The sequence below is a fragment of the Chenopodium quinoa genome, unplaced genomic scaffold, assembly GCF_001683475.1.
Source record: "Chenopodium quinoa cultivar QQ74 unplaced genomic scaffold, ASM168347v1, whole genome shotgun sequence".
Lineage (NCBI taxonomy): Eukaryota > Viridiplantae > Streptophyta > Magnoliopsida > Caryophyllales > Amaranthaceae > Chenopodium > Chenopodium quinoa.
Genome location: NW_018742329.1, coordinates 4,121,290 through 4,141,445, shown reverse-complemented (window position 1 = coordinate 4,141,445; position 20,156 = coordinate 4,121,290). Strand labels below are relative to the sequence as shown.

The following is a 20,156-nucleotide window of genomic DNA, read 5'->3' as shown; positions in this document are numbered from 1 at the left end:
AGTCAGTCAGTCACATTGTGTCAACCTCAAGTCAGTCAGTCACATTGTGTCAACCTCAAGTCAGTCAGTCACATTGCGTCAACCTCAAGTCAGTCAATCACCATAGGTCAACCCTAAGAAAAAACATCAAGCCTTAGGTCAACCCTAAGAAAAACACCAGCAAAGTCTTTTGGTAATCTTTTGATTTTTATAGGATACAACTATTCAGCAAAGCTCCTGTTCGCAGCCAACCGAACGATCGCAAAAAACATTCAAGTATCAAAGCTCTATTGCTCATAGACGCATGGACAATCCTTTCAAGCTCTTTTGTTCAGAGATGCGTGGACATTTCTTTAAAGCTCTATTTTTCAGAGACGCGTGGACAATCCTTTCAAGCTCCTTTGTTCAGAGATGCGTGGACATATTATTTAAAGCTCTTTTGCTCCGAGATGTGTGGGCATATTATTCAAAAGCTCTTTGTTCAGAGACGCGTGGACATATCATCAAAGTTCTTTTGCTCTGAGACGCGTGGGCATATTATACAAAGCTCTTTTATTCAGAGATGCGTGGACATATCATCAAAGCTCTTTTGTTCAGAGACGCGTGGGCATATCATCAAAGCTCTTTTGTTCAGAGACGCGTGGACATATCCAAAAAAGCTCTATTGTTCAGAGACGAGTGAACATCAAAACAGCAAGATGACGTTCCATAGATTGTGGAAGGTTGTCACAACGACAAATGCAGCAACAAATCAGTTACCCAGAGACGTGTGCTCGACGGTGCAAGATACGCATTTCTTAACTCTCTTATCTGTTTTAACTAATGCTAGTTTTGCAGGTATCGGCGTTACAAGAATGATTTAGGATCGCAGAGTGTTCTGAATCATTCTCCGTCCCTATCGATACTTTGACTATCGTTTTCGAAATCGACGTTTCTACAAACTCAGTCAAAGTGGGGGCTTCTGTAAACACTCATTTGTGTCTCCCCAAAACCAAACCCAGTGATGAGTAACTTTCACGTTGAATCATAATCGAATGAAGTGAAAGTGTGAAAAGTCTAGTGATGAGGATGATTTTATTAAATTATCTCTTCTTTCCCTTTGGACGTCACCGTACTTTAGTGTATGATCATAGTGGGGTTCAAGCTAGGGGTAATGCTTGAAATATTCCCTACAGTACGGTTGTAAGGCGTTGGCGCAATAAAAGTGTTTCTCTTAAAGATGCGGACGGGGTAGTGGGTTTTTGATCAGGATCAAGTTAAAAATTAGGTGGTTTCTTATTTTGCAAAGCTTTACACGGATGATGGGGTGGATGGTATTTATGACATCCCTTTAGGAGTTTGTTTTTCCATCTCTGATTCTGATTGAGATAGTCTTAACAGGCGATATATGAACTGCAACATTAATTATATAGTGAAAAATATGGGTTCCCTCAAAGTGCTTGGTCGTGATGGTTTCCAGGCTTTGTTTTATCAAAAGAACTGGGAAACGGTCACTCCAAATGTGTATAGTCTTGTCAAAGGTGTTCTAGATGGTCAAGGTCTTCCAGAGACATTAAATGAGACCTTCTTGGTGCTTCTCCCTAAAGTAGATAGTCTAGACTCCACTTCAAAATTCCGTCCTATAGGTCTTTTTAACGTTTCATACAAGATTGTAACAAAGGCCATGGTACGTAAACCACATCAAGCTCCTTCTGCCCAAACTTATAGAAAATACGCAGTCAAGCTTTGTTCCCGACTGTCAAATCACTGATTGTACAGGAAGTGTTTCATACCATGAAAATAAAAAAGAGAGGCAAAGGGTATACAACAATCAAGATATATAGATTTAGAAAAAGCTTACGATCGTCTAAAGTTGGCTTTTATTCGAGATACTTTATTTGAGATGAATTTTCCTATTTGCATGAGAGAGGTGATTATGGAATGTATCTCTTCTTCTTTAAGTATCTTATGGAATGATGAAAAAACATATACCTTTATCTTACTCGCGGCATTAGATAGGGAGATACGCTCTCCCTGTACCTTTTTGTGCTTTGTTAGAATGGTTAAATCAAGTTATTAAGGAAGCTGTCATAGCTAAAAGGTGGAAACCAGTTTATGCTAGTAGGGGGACCTTTTCTCTCGAACTTGTTCTTCGCCGATGATATGATACTTTTTGCGGAGGCATTTATAAAGCAGGCTTTTGTAGTCAAGGAGTTCTGGATCGGTTATGTGCAACATTAGGTCAGAAAGTAAGCGTCCAAAAGTCTAGAGTCTTTTTTTCTCGTAATGTGGAAGCTGCTTCTTAGAGTAGTATAAGTGAGGCTTTAGGAATGGATATCACAGAGGATCTCAGGCTTTATTTAGGCATGCCAACTCTAACCAGCAGGGTGAGTAAGCAAACGTATGCTCACTTGTGTGAGAAAATTGATTGTCTATTACCTTGGTGGAAGTTCAAATACCTTTCACAAGCTGGACGCATAACTCTGGAAAAATTAACCATTACTACAATGCCAAATTACTCAATGCAGTCTGTATAAATCCCACAATTTATTTGTTATAACATTGATTGTAAAACTAGAAGATTCATTTAGGGTGGTAATGAAGAGAATATTCAAATTCACTTGCTCTCTTGGAACACTATTCAGCTACCTATAGAGAAAGGAGGGCGAGGCATACAGTCTAACTCAGTATTTCTGACGAAACATGGGTGGAGGGTTCTTAACAAACCTACTGCTTTATGGTCTAGTGTACTTTGGCACAAGTATTGTAGAGGTCGATGTTATATCGACATGTTCGTGCCATCTTCAAGCATGTCTAATGTGTAGCGTGAGATAACAGATAATGCAAATTGGTTGAAAAGGGTCAGATATTGACAAGGATCGGAACTAGGTCGTTGAATCTAACCCCTACCCTAGGCCAAAAAAAATTCGTAATCTCTCAACACACCCTTACACAAGTATAATGGTAAGTTGAGGGTCGAACCACTAAGGAGCGGTGGGCGATTATCTATTGCCTAAGTCAAGCTACTCCGAAATGGTAGGGTGTAGGTATGTAAACTAGGACAAGGATGACTAAACAACGAATTGAAATCAAGTATGTAAAACGCTAGGGCTAGGATCCACATGTAATCGTAACGGATTCAACTAATTGGGAGATCAAAGTGACTAAGTCAAGCAATGTGAGGGAAGACCAATCATGCAACCAAAAGAGCGTATCAAGCTATTTTCCTAGAGGTCTAACTAGCGTCAACTACGATAAACTCTAGCTAGGAACGTCACAAGACACCTCAATTGTTAAATGCAAGCCACAAATCAATGGTCCGTATCAATGTGAACTTACAATGTAATCTAGTGCAACAATCAAAGTTAGCTACTCTAGTCTTTAATTAATCACACACATGTACATGATCATCAACCAATTTAATCACATCATTAACTCCATCAATTATCCCTAATTAGCATTAATCCATTACTCATACATGCTTAACCATTACCCTAGCAATAAATCTACTCACTAGCCATTGAAATTAAGATCAAAACAACACTAAGCAACAAATTCATCATGATTAAATCAAACAAGCTAAAATCAAACACAAATCAATCAAACTTCAATCAAACTAGAACAATCAACAAAACAAATGAAATCAAACTAAAGATCAAACTATAGATTGAATTAAAGAAAAGGAATCCTTACAAACTTGATCAAAAATCAAAGGAAATGAAGAAATCTTCAATCATCAACAATCCACCATGAATTTCTCTCTCTAAAAACCTAGAGTTTCTCTCTCTAAAATCTCTCTAATTATGATCTAATTCAATTCTCTAATCCTCCTCCCTCTAAAACTAGAAGGAAAGACTATATAAAGGAAAGATACAAAAGAAGAGTTAGTTAGATCGTCCCAAAAGAAACCCCGAAAGGTGCGGTCGCATCAAGGGAGAGGCGCGGCTGCGGGAAAATGGGTACGGAACAGGGACCCAGGCAGGCGCGCCCGCACCCGCACTAGGCGCGCCTGCGCCACCCAGGTTCGCGGCTGCACCACCCTCGTGCGCGCCCGCACCTGGCAGCAGGGGAGCTCCCTCTTCTTCGTCCTAGCTCATCCTCGTGCGCTCGTCTTGGTGATGATGATGAACACTAAGGTAGGCAGTCTTGAAATGGCTATTTTGGTGGGTTTATGCCAAAGATGATGCCCCCACCGCATGCATGCACCGATATCATGAACTTTCTCCTTGCATTCCTTCAAACTTGAGCTCCAAATGACAAGCAAGAGGCATCCAAAATGATGAGAAATATGAGAGGAAGGCTCGGGAATCCTCGGAACACAATCATAACATGAAAATACACGAAAACAAGCAAATAAAAGGGAAAAAGACCAAATAAACAAAGAAATGCACAAAGAAAGAAAACTAACTAAGGAAAGCACAAACTAAAGAAATAAAGAACAAAACTAAGGAAAACTAAAGAAAAGAGCTATAAAATAGCATGAAATTCATCCTAAAAGAAGCCAAATGAGTGCCATAAATGACGCTCATCAGCTATGGCAGTACGTAATGGATACTCAATTCTGTTTTGGGATTACCTTTAGGCCTCCGATGTGTCCCTACGTGAGCTAGTAGTAGGCTCTATTCCAAGTGAGATGGATGGGGAAATTGTTGTTGATTTATGGGACTCTGATTTGGGTTGGAAATGGGAAAGTATAGCCGATGTACTTCCGGCTGATGCTTTGAAGAGAATTGCTGCTCATAAAGTAATTTCTAACCCTAACATAGGTGATGTGCATTATTGGAAGGGCTCTAGTTTTGGGAATTTCTTGATCAAATATGCTATATGCAAATTATCAGGGATGATTGGATGGTTACCAAGAACTCAAAATGGAACCTTGCTTGGAGTGTACCGATTCAACAAAGAATAAGAGGTTTTTGTGGCTTTTATTCCATGATAGGGTGCTTTGTAATGTAAATAAGAAGCTTAGTGTAGACACCCATTTGTGTCTCTCCAAAACCAAACCCATTGATGAATACCTTTCACGTCGAATCATAATCGAATGAAGTGAAAGTGTGGAAAGTTTAGTGTTGCGAAAAGTTTTAATTTCTTTTCTCTTCTCTCTGTTTTTGAAAACCTATTTTAAGAAAACAGTCAATCCAGTTTGGCTGGTCCATGATATGGGTCCAATAGTAGTGTATTTGGATAGGCCTTGAATAGACCTTTCCAACGATATATTATAAGCCCAATTCCGATGAATATTGAGGAAGTTATGGCCAAATTACTGAACTGGGCCTGGTTTGAGCCTTATATGCGGCCCAATGATCTTGAGGAGGGCCTAATATGGATTTGTCATTCCTAATGCAATTAGGAATGCTTTTAGTCTTCTAGATTCTTCTAGAAGGTTCTTTTCATTCCTAATTCAATTAGCATTGATAAATTGACTTTTGTTGACTTTTAGAGTTTTAATCAGAATAAAAGAACGTTTTTGAGGAAAATACTATTTTATCCTCCTGTACGGAAATTTCTATCTGGTTTTAAGAAAACGCGTCAAATTCTTAGTCAGCGCCAAACGCCAGTTGTAGCGCCTGGCGCTACACTTGGCGCCTGGCGCTAGCGTTAGCGCTTGGCGCTAACATCAGCGTTTGGCGCTAATGCTCGTTTTACGAGTCAAATCTCTGTTTTGATTTTCTATCTTTTTGGTTGACTTTCTTTATAAATAGCGTTCTAAAAACTCCGTTTGGATTCACCAATTCTCATCAACTCTCATCAAGAAATTCTTGATTCTCTCTCTCTCTTTCTAAGCCTAGCCTTTTACAAACAAAATTCCTTATACATTAGCACTAGACATACCTAGCATAGTTCGAAGTTGCCTTTGCCCTAGACGTGAAAGGTTTGATATTTGTGAGGGTTTGGTCCCAAATCCCTATTTCGATTATTTAATTTAATTGTTGTTTATTATTTTCCTTGAAGTTACTAACGTGTGTATTTTGTTATTAGAAAGAGGTACGAGACATCCAAGTAAGTGCTTTAATGGTTTTTAATAATGTTATTATGTAGAAATCATGCTTAGGTTGTTATTATGATTCCTAATGTTATGTTAGGGCGTTTTGATCATCCTAGTATCATGTCTAGGGTAACTTTATTATTAAGTATGATTAAAAGAATGATGCCTTTTATGTTCTTCCTAATATTTATGATTGTTAGTATCATGTTAGGGTTAAAGTTATGATTTTTATTGTTTAGTGACATGCTAGGGTTTGTTATTAATCTTGTTAGTATCATGCCTAGGATCTTGCTATTATTATGCTTTAACATTATTATGATTATTTTTATGATTTATGATTATAATTGTTATAATTATTGTTATGATGATTATTTTTAATTATGATTTTATGATTATAATTTATTATGATTATTATTATGTTGCTTGATATATATTTATTGTTATTGCTTGATCACGCCTTTTATGCATGTTTAAAGGGAATTGGTACTTGTAATCACACTTAATAAGATAATTAATAATCTTGTTTAGGGTTAATATGATTATAATTCAAGTGATTGCCAATACACTAGTGCATAATTGAGTTTATATAACACATGATTGGTAACATTTCTTAAAATGCAAAATATTAGATTTATAAGTATCACTTTGGTAACACTTTATTAAATTGTATCACTTAATGTAGCACTTTTAGCATAGGTAACATTTTAAAGTATCACTTTTAAAATAGGTAGCATTTGATGGTAACACAAATATAGATGTTACCTTATTTTTTGGAAAAACAAAATAAATAAAACATTTAAATAAACTTAAAAAATACAAGTGTTAATCTCAAAACTTATACCAATTCATTAAAATACCCAATTAGCCGCCAAACTTAATAGAAAATTTGGACCAAAACCGCCAGATTAATAAAAAAACAAGAAGAAAAGAATATTGCAATCTCTCAAAAAAAAATTTCATCTTCATTCCCAGTTCATCAGCGCCCTAGCAACGATAGATAATCAATTAGGTTTAAGCAAAAATCTATAATTCCATCTCCATAATTTCATCATAATCTCGCGCAATTTCATCTGAAGTTTCGTTAGATAATCAGTTCGTCTCGCGCAATTTCATCTGAAATCAAGTCATCTCGAGCAATTTCATCGTGATATTGGGTTTCATTGTATTCGTGCTTCTAATTTCAGGTAATTAATGATTTGTGATGGATGGTTTTCTTATTTTTTTGGTTATTTAACCTTTAATTTTCAATAATGTATGAATGAAAGCGTTTATTTTTCAATTGAATTGTGAATGGTTATTGGCTTTGTGTTTGATACGGTTCTATTTTTTAATTGAATTTTTTGATTTGGGTATTTCAAGTTTGGTTTGTGATTCTGGATTTTAATTGTGTGCTATTGGCTTTTTTTTTTTTTAGTTCATGCATGTCGTAGAGAACATTGTAGTTTCTATTTCTAAACCTTGTTTGCATTGTGTGAGAAGTTTTAGAATTGTTGTTAGCTGATTTATGTATAGAGTAAAAACCGAATGATCCAAATGAACACTGTTATATTTTTTTAGTCTAATGGTTATTGTACTGTTGAGTATAAGATCAGCCATCACCCCTACATCTTCCTGTTTCACCAAGTGATTATTGATTAGCTAGATTGTATTGTTATTGTCAACATTGAAATGAATACAGAAAGTGTAAAAACTAATCTGAAAGGCAGAGTATTATTTCTGATAACTTAATACAATATGTTCTAAAAACAGAGAAAACATCTCAAAATTTGGTTCATATACTTGGTATATATGTAAGCGTGCTACCTGGAGTAAAAAGAAGTTGAGACATGATGAAATTAAACTGGAAAAACATGGCATGTTTTGAATTGATCAGTTAAATTAACATAGTATATGATCCATAAACATAATTGCCACCACCATATACCAGAATGAAAAGAAATCTAGGCACCCAACAATTAAAATAAAAAATGAAATCATATCTTTTAAAGAAAACTAGAGATAAAAGTAGAGGTTTCATTGTAAAATTAAGCAGATTGATAATTGCAAGAAGAAGAGCAAGCATTGAACTAGAGTATATTGCAATCATAGTATGTGGTAATGTGATAATGGGTGAGAAACTCATTATTTGGATTTGACGAACTATTATTAAAGTGTTTTATTTTTCTATTTCAAAGAGAATTATCACCATGAGGATAGAAATAACTACTCCTCAAGCAGAACAATACTTTAGAAAGTTGGCATATTCTCCTGGTCCTGTGTTTTGTGGATATCAATAAAGGGGAAGGTGGTTTAAAATGCTCTTTCCCTTTGTCGCTGTTAGGTGGGTGTTTTTTACCATTGAATATCGCTATTAAATTCTTAGAGTTTCCATTCCCCTCTGTTTTATTACCCCTTCCCAATGTGGAACTTGCCCTTTACCTCTTTATCCTCTACCCATCTTCTATACTTTTCATCTTCCATTCTCACTCCATAGTCCAAACCCATTCATCCCTGAAACTTTGGTGAAGATCTGACAGATTGTATAAGCCTACCTAGAACTATGAGCAGAAGTGTATACCTCTGCCTTGTGTAAACAAAAAAAAAAAAAAAAAAAAAAAGCGATTTGCACTTTTTAGATGATAGTAACCTAAAGACAGGGATAACGTTTCCTTAATTAAGCCGTTTTCTTCTATGAAGTATAGTAGTCTTCTAATCTAAGCATACATTTGGACCTACTTGTTTGATTTTTATTGTTATCACATATACAAGGTTGAATTTATGGGCGTTTATTTCCATGGATATTCTCATTCCTTTTATAAATGTTAAAATTATATGCCAATATTTTAAATCTTTAAATTCGTTGTGTTTAAATTTTGATAAAGGAGACGAAATGAGTAGTTGGACCAACTTCTTACAATCTAGTCATGAGTATGAGAAAGGTGTAGAGGATTATTTAGATAAAGCGTTCTCTTCACGAGCAATTGGAGATCAAATTACTTGCCCTTGTAAGGCGTGCTATCATCGCTTTTGGCATCGTAGAGAGACAGTGTTCAATCATTTGATTGCAAACGGGATTGAGCCTGGCACTGAAGGATGGCATTGTTATGAAAAGGGCATGTCATCAACATCAAATACTAAGAGGGATGTTGAAGACATGCATGATGATATTGAACGTCTGATATATGATGTTCATAGAGATGTGGCAGAAAGGTATGAAGGTGTTGGAGATGAGCCGAATGATGAGGCTAAGAAGTTTTATAAGTTAGTTGAAGATGGTAAACAAGAGTTATATCCTGGGTGCAAAAAATTTTCAAATCTATCATTTATTATTTGTTTTTACCTTTTGAAGTGTACTCATGGGTTAACTAGTATAGCAATTTCAGAGTTTTTGGAGCTTTTTTGAGAAGTGTTACCGCATGCATCCAATTAATGAGGCAAAGAAATTGATAAAAGATCTGGGTCTTCATTATGACAAGATTGATGCATGTCGTAATGATTGTATGCTATATTGGAAGGAGCATGAAGCTGCCACGTCTTGCTATGTTTGTCATGCTCCAAGGTGGAAAGAAACACAGACTGAATCCCAAGAAGATATTAGCAATCAACCACCTAAGAAAGTGCATCAAGTCCCTGAAAAAGTTCTTTGGCATTTCCCTCTTAAACCAAGGCTTCAAAGGTTGTACATGTGTTCAAAAACAACAGAGCTAATGAGGTGGCACGATGAAGAAAGAAAGAAAGATGAGTTATTGCGGCATCCCGCTGATGGTGAGGCATGGAAAGAGTTTGACCAAAAGTACCCAGATTTTGCTAGTGAGACACGTAATGTTCGTTTGGGCCTCGCAAGTGATGGATTCAATCCATTTCGAACTATGAACACACAACATAGTACATGGCCTGTTGTTTTAATTAATTATAACTTACCACCATGGTTGTGCTTGAAGCCAGAATTCTTAATGCTATATCTCTTTATTCCTGGGCCCACCTCTCTTGGAAATGACATTGATGTCTATCTTCAACCATTGGTTCAAGAACTCAAAGATTTGTGGGAGTATGGGTTAGACACCTATGATGCGGCGAAGCGTCAAACATTTAAGATGCATGCAACTTTACAATCAACCACTAGCGACTTTCCAGGTTATGCTATGTTATCGGGTTGGAGCATCAAAGGGAAGTTTGCATGCCCTTATTGTCACTATGAGACTGATCATCATCACTTGAGTAATAGTAACAAATCTTGTTATTTGGCTCATCGTCGATGGTTAGATGAAAATCATCCTTGGCGGCATGATATGGTGTCTTTTAATGGGGAAAAGGAAGAGAGGACATCTCCAGATCCTTTAACAGGGGATCAAATTTTAAGCTTGTTGGAAAACTGGGAAAATAAGTTTGGAAAGTTACAACCAAAGAAGAAATATGTAGATTGTCCTTGGAGAAAGTCCTCTGTCTTCCACACTTTGCCTTATTGGAAAGATTGTGGTTGTCGTCATCATTTGGATGTCATGCACATCGAAAAAAATGTATGTGATAATGTGCTGGCAACTTTGTTAGACGTACCTGGAAAGTCAAAAGATCATCATAAGGCTCGATTAGATCTGCAAGAAATGGGTATAAGGGAAGAACTACATCCTATAGATACAGATGACGAGCGGTATGTTTTACTGCCCAAAGCATCATTCTCAATGACAAAGGAAGAGAAAAGCATATTTTGTAGTGTTTTGAAGAAGGCAAAGCTGCCTCAAGGTTGTGCATCAAATATTACAAGGTGTGTACAAGTCAAGGAGGGGAAAATATCAGGGTACAAGAGTCATGATGCTCATATAATAATGCAACACTTGCTTCCATCAGCAATTAGAAAAACTTTACCAATTAGAAAAACTTTACCAAAGCACGTTGCTTTGCCTCTTATGAGATTGAGTGGCTTTTTTAGGGAAATATGCAAGAGAGTCATCAATCCGAAAGATTTGGATCGCCTTCAAGCAGGAATTGTCGAGACTCTTTGTGAACTAGAAAGAATATTTCCACCTTCTTTTTTTGACATAATGATCCACTTACCAATTCATTTGGTTGATGAAATCAAGCGTGGTGGACCGGTGTGTGATTGGTGGATGTACCCTATAGAAAGGTACCTCGGAAAGTTAAAATCATATGTTAAAAACCGATGTCGCTCTTAGGCTTCTATATCGGAAGGTTATTTGGCTGAAGAGTGCTTGATATTTTGCTCTAGGTATTTGAATGCTAGTGTAAAGAAATGATCTAAGTGGTTTAACAAAAGTCAAGAGAAAACTGATGAAATTGATGAAGAATCACCTTTATTCCCTAAGGCAGGTTATCCTCTTGGGAGGAAAAAGAAAGGGAAGAAGAAAGGGAAGGCATACACTCTTGATTCAGACACAATGGCTCTAGCACATCGTTATGTGTTGTTTAATTGTGAAGATGACCAAGTTGAGAATTACATCAAGTGAGTAATTTTTTAAATATCTTATCAACTGTGTTTACATTTATATTGTTTTATTACCTTACTTATATGGTTAATACTATGAAGGGAACATGAAGAGTTTGTGAAGAAGAAGTCTAGAGACAAACGAAAAAGAAGGTGGAAAGAGGCGCAAGAGCATAGCAATGAATTCTTGGTTTGGTTTAGAGAAAAGGTTGTGGTGGATAATGTCCTGGATCATATTAAGTGGCTATCAAAAGGTCCTTCTACTATTGCAAGGAGGTACACCGGATATTTTTGTAATGGATATAAGTTCTACACTAGAGATCATGATGAAAGGTGTAAAACCCAAAATAGCGGAGTCTCTTTAACCGCTTTGACTCCAAGCTTTGCAAGTAGCAAGGATCACAATCCTGTTCTTGGTAATGTCACATATTATGGGGCTATAAAATTGATAATTGAGGTCGATTATTGGAGTGCATTTAATGTTGTGTTGTTTGAGTGTGATTGGTTCCATGTGGAAGTAGATGATTATGGACTCACTCGCGTTAACTTTAAGAAATTGTGTTCTAAAGATGATCCTTTTGTCTTGGCATCACAAGTGCATCAAGTGTCTACACTCAAGACGGCCTTGAAGAAGATTGGCATTATGTGCACAGAAATTTGCCAAGAGACTTTTTTTATGCCGAGGGGCAATCTGAACACACATATATGAATGAAGTTCGTGAACCCGCAGAGGATGTAATTCTGGCTACTGATGGAGATGAACACCAAAGTTGGTGCAGAGAAGCTCCTTATGACAGAGTTGAGGTGCCCGTTGACCATGAAAGGAGGGATCATAATCACGAAGAAAGTTCCGATAAAGATGAAACTGATTGGGATTGGATGGAACCATCAAAGTGACATGTTTGGATTATTTTTTTTATAATAATTATCCTTCGTTTGAACTTATTATTTAGATTTGACAAACTATTATTGAAGTGTTCTATTTTTCTGTTTGAACTTGTTTTCTTATGAAATTTATAAGTTGTTAAATTTAGTGTTGTGCTACAGAATTTACTCTAACCTTTATATAAATTATTAAATTTATTTGAGGTTTGATACTATAGTGACAGTATTTACATTTGGCAGTTTTGAGCTGTGTGGTATCTTGGTGCTCGGGCAGCAGGTTAGTTGTGTGGGATTCACTAAGGTACTTTCTATTATTTACATAATTTCAATGAACTTTAATCTTCGCACTGCATGATTATAAATGATCAGACTTTAGTTCTAGGAAGATTAATTTGCGTCACACTTTTTGCAAGATTTATAAAGCTAGCGTGTGAGGTAAATTAATCTTGCTAACAGTCTGAGTCTGAGTATTAGCAAGATCAATATATGACTTAGACTATTAGCTAATCAGAGTTTTACTGCAATCTGGTGCTCAGGTGGTTTTAGGTGCTTTTTCTGTGCTTAGGTGCTTTTCCTCTGCTCAGGTGATATGCATGCTCTTTCTGTGCTTTTTCTGTGCTCAACTACTTTTTTCAGGTTATGTTTCTGTGCTATTGTGTATTCATTTTGAGCAAAGAGCTTCATGAATTGTATGTATGCTCTGATTATGATTCTTAATTTTGCAATGACGGACCTTGGTGTCTTAATTAAACTTTGCTGCAGCCAACTTGCACCATCATACTTGGGAATTTTGGTACCTTTGAGTATATTGAAATCCAGCGCTGAATTCAGAACTGAAATCCAGAGCTGAATTCAGAACTGAAATCCAGAGCTGAATTCAGAACTGAAATCCAGAGCTGAATTCAGAACTGAAATCCAGAACTGAATTCAGAACTGAAATTCAGAACTGAATTCAGTGCTGAATTTCAGAATTGAAATTCAGAGCTAATTCAGAACATGTGAATTGATTATGAGCATGAGAATTGAGTGATTAGAGTTGTGATTAGTCCCTTACATTTTAATGAACCTGATGCAACTGTTTGTTGTATGAGTCATGCGTGGGGAGTAATTTGATCTCTTGACTTGTGTTGTATATTTAATTCTGTCATTATAAATGAGAGTTTTTTGATGAAATTGTGATCTGACTTGTGTTGAAATTTCAGTTGTATATGCTTATATCTTGGTGCAACAATTTATTGTAGAGGAATTGTGATCTAGTGTGTTGCCTTTTTTTGGGTGTGGTGTGTGCAGTTTCGGTTGAATTTTTAGCTATTTTTGTGATCCTCTTCCTGAACACCTTAATTCTAACAGGCCTCTCGGAATTAACATTGAACACCTCTTTTAGTAAACTGATATTCTGCATGTATCTATCAAAAGCTACATTTTCTGCTTCAATGTTTCCCTCCTTATATTCTTTTAACTTAGCAAATCTCCTCACAATTTCTGGTGAGAGAATCAAAATTATTTCAAAGACCAAGGTAATGCTTATTAACATTAGTGGACACTAGACAGGTCATATAAATTCTTGCTTAGCAATTTAAGTATAAAACACATGCTCAAAATTGGTGATTTATGCCTAGTTTAACAATCAAAGTATAAATTATAACTGTCATCTTGATGTTTAATTGGGGGAAATCTTGAATTATCGATTGATTGATTAAGATGATAACGATAACAATAGCTTTAGGCTATTAATCTCTCCAAGCAGCTTGATTACCTCAGACTATTAGCAAGATTTAGGCTATTAAATTCTTTTTTGAGTTATGGTATCCATGATGTGAGATCAAAACACAAGTTTATAAAATAACACACATTAAACATACTAGAGGGTGCTACAACCTATATTCCGAATATTCATCAATTATGTACTTTTTAAAGCTTCCTCCCCCTTGTTTCCTTCCTCTCTCAAAATGAAATCGAGATGGAAACTCAACATCAGACCATCCTACCATTCTAAAAATATCATATCGATTATAAACAATTTCAGCTACATCATCATGCTGCTCAGCCTCACTTCAATTAGCTGATAAATTTCCTTTTCTGGTGATGGATCTTGCACTGATGTACACACCAGTATGCTGCTAGAGCATATAAGATATATCTTCAGCGTAGCATTGATCTTCCGCAATGTTCATCAAAAAATTGGTCACACAAACATAGATAACAATATAGAAATTCACTTCATAGGAAGATTCCGAAGATTGGCATATATTGATATCTATTAGTTTGTAAAGCTTAAGCTTAACTGCACGGGTGCAGGACATGAAGCTATATATTTTTTTTTTTGACAGCATGCACAAAGGGAGTTAAACCCCAACTTGTAAAACACAAAGGAAGCTAGCTAGTAATACCTCTAAGAGATGAACAGATTTAGCCAGAAGCATAGATGACTTGAGGCGGCATACATAAATCATGTTCCTTAAAAGAACTTACTCCATAATAAATTCAGATCATAATGTCGTTCAATTGAAGGTTATTGAAATTCAGTTACTTTTGATAATATCATCAAAGGAAAAAAAACCATGTAAAAAGAGTGTGCAATTAAACAATGGTCTCATTTCATCTATAAAAGAATTACGGAGTAGTTCCTATATTAAGTCATAGTTTTCATGAGTTTATTTCCAAAACAGAATTCCTAAGACATAAAAATTCCCAAGTCCCAAGTACATTTGATTGGCAGCATAATTTTTGTGATTTCTCTGTAACTTATTGAGGGTAACCTAAATATAAATACAGTTCCTAACTTCCTACACTCTTTTAATACTTTGTATTTTACTCTAAATCTACATTTCACCAAACTTGACACGTGGATACGGGTATGTAACTTAAGTACTAGTTTCATAACATGGTCATGTTCAACTGTTTTAGCCTAGTCTGAGTAACATAGCTCATTTGGTAGCTGAACTTGGTTCGTTCCAGTGAACATATACAAAGTACACAATATGCCTGGCATGCTTAGGGAGTGCTAATCAGTTAGCTAGTCCCTTTTAAAAACAGGACCTAAGCTTATTACCTTTGTTAAGTAATTAGGATACTTTCACTAATTAGGATACGGGTTTAACAACTTATTACCTTTGTTAAGTAGATTCGAGCACCTGAGAAACTGAGCACAGAAAGAGCAACTCAGCATCTGATTTTATGTTCTTGAAGCTGTTATTAGAGTTATTGCTGGCTTGACTGTGCGCTTCTGTGTATCAAATACTCTGTAAGATTTGTGTTTTAGACCCCAATCTCCTGAGTTCAGAGTAGTGACTTCTAGCTCCTTTTCTACTGTCTTGACTCTTTTCTGCAGATTTCAGCTCATGTTGCTGTCTTCGTGACTGGTTCAGAGTTTTGAAGTTGCTGATTTTATGTTTATAAGTATGTCATAATTCTTAGCTTGCCCCTGTGGCTTCTTGTTATTGTTGTGCAAAGCCTGTGTTTTAGTTTCGATATGCTGGTTGTCTTACAGTTTGTACCCATGTCTCTTCATTTTCTAGACAAGTTGCTGGGTATATATTCAGATAGCTTTATCTAGGTATGTATATAACAACCTTTGAGGGCTTTGACCACTTCCAAAAAGAAATTGTTCTAATAATGTTGTGAAATTACATAAAGCCATGGATTGTGTCTATTAATGATCTTAAACTTCTTACTCGTACACAATAACTGCATAACATTGTTGCATGCTTAATACGAAGTATATATGTGATTGCATTTCCTGCATTCAAAGAAGCAGTAAGGTATGAGAATCAAGTGGGAACTTGATGGTAGAAAATTAGAGATCCCACCCTCTCAACTAAGAGGTTGGAGGTTCAATTCCCATCACCCCAACCTGTCAAATAATCAACTCTCTGTGGTGTATATACCTTGCATAATATAAACTAAGTTTTGCTTACTTGGACCTTTTTTTTAGTTGGTTTTTGGATTACTTATCAGACTATCAGGTTACTATATAAATATAATAGAGAATTCTGAATTTTGTGTCACTTGTGCTGACTGCTGAGTTTTTGTTCTGGTGGAATTTCTAACTGACTGCCTTGTGTGTTCTTTGTAGGAAGAAAGATTTAGATGGAAGAATATGAGAAACTTAGACAAAAAACTATAAAACAAAATAGAATCAGAATGATGGATTTAGGGGTTACATCCATGGCTTATGAAATGAAACAGTCAATGAAGGGATCGAAACAAACGAAAAAAAGGAAGAAGGTGACTAAAGATACTGACGAGTATACACCTGATGAAGAGGGTGAACTGAACCACTCAAGTGAAGAGGATGAAAATGAGAGAAGGAAAAATGCTGTAAACTTGAGATCTCGTTCAAAGAAGGTGGTAAATTTTTTTTTTGACAACTTAACTTTGTGAATCATAACTGTTCAAAAATCATGTAATACTTGTTTAATGATTCTCGTGAATACTTAATTTCAGGTTGTGGCATTGAGAGGGAAGATAACCACAAACAATAAGGACACGGCATGTGTCTCTTCAGTACCAATGGCTAATCAAATTAAGATGCATCTTCAAGACACCGAGAGACAACACTCTAATCAAGGATTACAAGGGAGAGATTCAACATAAAGAAAAATCCAATTGGGCAAGTCTACTGCACAGAAAAAATCAGGAATCCATAATCAGCAAGAGAAAGAGGTTGGGATTGGGAATGGTATCCAAACTAAGACAGGGCAGAGTAAGACAGTGGTTGCCCCTGGTTCACTCAGTGCTTATAGGCAAATGCAAACACAGTTACGTGAAAAAGAGAGGAGAGCAAAACAAAGTGATTTATTACTACGACGACAACTACGACCTGTTAACATGACTAGTTCACAGCCTGTTAACATGGCTAGTTCAGATTGGCATTTAGGGAGTTCACAAGCACAAAGTTTTTCACAACCACAAAGATTTGGACATGACTTACAGGAAGATTATGAGAATCATATGGGTTCAAATGAACGCATTTTGAAACAATATGACGATGAAGAAGATGCTTTTAGTGAGGATTTGAGTACTCTTACCCCTGAGGAGCTAGGAATAATGCAAGATGTACCACTAATGAATCAAGAGCAAGAAAGTGAACAAATAGGTAATGATCACTATCATTCCGTTCTAAATATTTTAAGATAGATATGTTAAGAGCAATATATGATTTTAATGACTTTGTCGAGTTAATATTCATGTAGCACCTCCAAAAAGTAAGCGAACTAGAGGACCAACTATGTGTAAAGATGTCCATGAATGGACATTAGAGGAGCGTAAGCCTATTGTTCTTAATGAAATGGGAAAGCCTATTGGTCCCGATGATAAGACTGTGAATACATTTACAAGATTCTTAGGGACTTTAGCTCGTAATTCTTCTCTAGCACCGTTGAACAAGATTAGTTGGCATTATGTTCCAGACAAGGAACAAATTTGGAGTTACGTGAAGGTATGCACCTTTTTTTTTAAATGGTGTTATTTGATTAGTTTATGTGCTATTATATGTCAAGTGGCTGACGTAATTTATAGCTTCCTAATTTGTTGTTTAATATTTTACTTAATACAGAAGAAATGAAAAAGGTAAAGATTGTGTTTTGACATCCGTGGGAAGGCTGTGGTGTAGATATAAATGTAGTGTAAAGGCAACACACTTTACTCCGTAAGACAATGATGGTGATAGGTTGGCAAATCCACCTAATACAATTCCAGAAGCACATTTCAAAGAGTTGCTAGAATTTTGGAATTTGGAACCTGTCCAGGTAGAGTTATGTTGTTTGTTATCATTTATATTACAATTGTTTATTTCTTTCTCAAATTGAAATGTGTTAAACTATGAACCGTGTGTTATGCATGCATGCAGGAAGACAACAGAAGAAAAGGGAAATATGTATAGATAAAAAAGATAGGGACACCATGGGTCCTATGACTTTAGCGAGGAAACAACATAAATTGGTATATTTTTATACCATTTTTCCTTCTATATCTTTCTCACTAGGATCATGTAAACAATATTCATTCAATTCTTATTTGGATGTATTTTTTTTTATTCTAGCAACAACTAGATGTTGAAAAAAAGCCACCATCCTTGGCACTCATGTACAAAGAAAGTCGTAAAAGGAAAGCAGATAAGAAATACAAAACATCTTATGAGCCCACCCAAAGTAACATTGTAAGTCCTGTTGTTTGCATATTTTTTTGAATATGATTATTTGTCTCAAATTAGTTGTTTGATTGTTATATTCCCATTATAGGACAAGATGGAGGAGGTACAAATTCAAAGTGAAATTGATGGAGATGTTGCATACTATGAAGTAATGAATAAACCAAATAACTTTGGCCATAGAAAAAAGCAACAAGGGATATGTTCACTAAGGGGAAAGAGCAACAATCCAATAATTCCCGATGAGTTCTTAAAGCCCTATAAAGACCAAATTGTGAAAGAAACTGTAGCAGAATTAATGAAGATGCTCAAGCAAAGTGATCCTGAAGTGTTGGATACTTTGACTCGATCACTTGAAAATGTGTCATCCAATCCAGAACTTACAAATCATATTCCCATTGTACACTCTAATGAGCAACAAGGAAATGAGGTAAGTTAATATATAATCTTTTAAATAGCACAAACTCTTATTATTGAATTATTTAATTTTTGTTCTAGTTTTTTTACACATGATGCTTTCACACATAGGATCAAACGGATGAAGATGAAGAATTGGGATAGCAATTCATGATCAACAAGAACTTTCTTTTACTGCTTTTTTGCTACTGCTACCGCTATTTTGCTGTTGTTTTGATCTGTTTTGCTGCTGTTTCGAGCTATTTTGCTGCTACTGTTGTCTCTGTTGCTGTTTTGCTGCTGTTTTCAGCTGTTTTGCTGCTGTTTTGAGCTGTTTCGCTGCTGTTTCAAGATGTTTTGCTGCTGTTTTGAGGTGTTTTGCTGCTGTTTTGTTGCTATTGCTGTCTCTGTTGCTGTTTTCAGCAGTTTTGAGCTGTTTCGAGCTGTCTTGCTGCTGTTTTGAGGTGTTTTGCTGCTATTGCTGTCTCTGTTGCTGTTTTCAGCAGTTTTGAGCTGTTTTGCTGCTGTTTCGCGCTGTTTGGCTGCTATTTCGAGCTGTTTTGCTGCTGTTTCGAGCTATTTCGCTGCTGTTTTGCTGCTACTGCTGTCTCTATTGCTGTTTTCAGCTGTTTTGCTGTTGTTTTGCTGCTGAATCTTGCTTATTCGGTTGCCAACTCATGTCTACTACTGCTGGTTGCTGCCAATTCATGTCTGCTATTGCTGAAAGCTTCCACTACTGTCTACTGCTAGTTGCTGCTAAAGACTGCTGATGACATTTGCCGTTCTGCTAGCTAGTTGTGTAGCTACTGCTATACGCTGTTATTATTAATGTTTTTTTATTGTTATCGTTGTCTTTTTTGAAATTTGGAAGTTTTTTGTTTTTCCTTACTTTTTCCAAGCTTGAGATCGAACTTAATATTCTTTGTGTTTGGATTATTATATTGTTTGGCCAAACATTTAAATTGGTGTTTATGGATTTTTTTTGTGAGAAATATGAAGTTATTTCAATCCAAATTATTTTCTATTATGTGTTGATTACGTATTCATATAGTTGTTGTACATATAATTTATGTTTTCTTATATTTTTTAAATAATAATAATAATAATAATAATAAAAATAATAATAATAATAATAATAATAATAATAATAAATGTTACCTATTAATCTATAAAATGTTACAATACTTTGTAAAAAGTGATACATAATGTCGAATAAAGTGCTACTATATGTCAAAGCATGATTGTAAAATGTTACCTAATAATCAACAAAGTGTTACATTAGTTCGAAAAAGTGATACATAATGTCGGATAAAGTGATACTATATGATTGAAAAATGTTACTAAAGATAAGTAAGTGTTAC

General features: G+C 35.7%; 2 protein-coding genes across 4 annotated transcripts; both read left to right on the top strand.

The window, feature by feature from the left end:
- The first annotated feature begins 6,614 nt into the window (after window positions 1–6,614).
- On the top strand, window positions 6,615–15,648 carry LOC110690530. 3 transcript variants are annotated; one of them, XR_002505111.1, is made up of 4 exons: window positions 6,626–7,128; window positions 12,489–12,549; window positions 12,785–12,832; window positions 15,580–15,648. XR_002505111.1 is itself a non-coding variant. In XM_021867391.1 (3 exons), the coding sequence occupies exon 2, from the start codon at window positions 9,340–9,342 to the stop codon at window positions 11,092–11,094; it is 1,755 nt and encodes a 584-aa protein (XP_021723083.1). In that variant the 5' UTR covers window positions 6,615–7,128; window positions 8,806–9,339; the 3' UTR covers window positions 11,095–11,381; window positions 11,466–12,465. The 3 variants fall into 3 exon arrangements, 1 of the variants encoding a protein (XP_021723083.1); XM_021867391.1 differs by lacking the exons at window positions 12,489–12,549; window positions 12,785–12,832; window positions 15,580–15,648 and adding exons at window positions 8,806–11,381; window positions 11,466–12,465 and having other exon boundaries at window positions 6,615–7,128; XR_002505112.1 differs by lacking the exon at window positions 12,785–12,832 and having other exon boundaries at window positions 6,627–7,128.
- A 2,289-nt stretch (window positions 15,649–17,937) lies between these two features.
- Window positions 17,938–19,778, top strand: LOC110690546. Its single transcript, XM_021867410.1, has 5 exons — window positions 17,938–17,998; window positions 18,100–18,191; window positions 18,292–18,408; window positions 18,491–18,829; window positions 18,928–19,778. The coding sequence occupies exons 2-5, from the start codon at window positions 18,153–18,155 to the stop codon at window positions 18,958–18,960; spliced, it is 528 nt and encodes a 175-aa protein (XP_021723102.1). The 5' UTR covers window positions 17,938–17,998; window positions 18,100–18,152; the 3' UTR covers window positions 18,961–19,778.
- The last annotated feature ends 378 nt before the right edge of the window (window positions 19,779–20,156 follow it).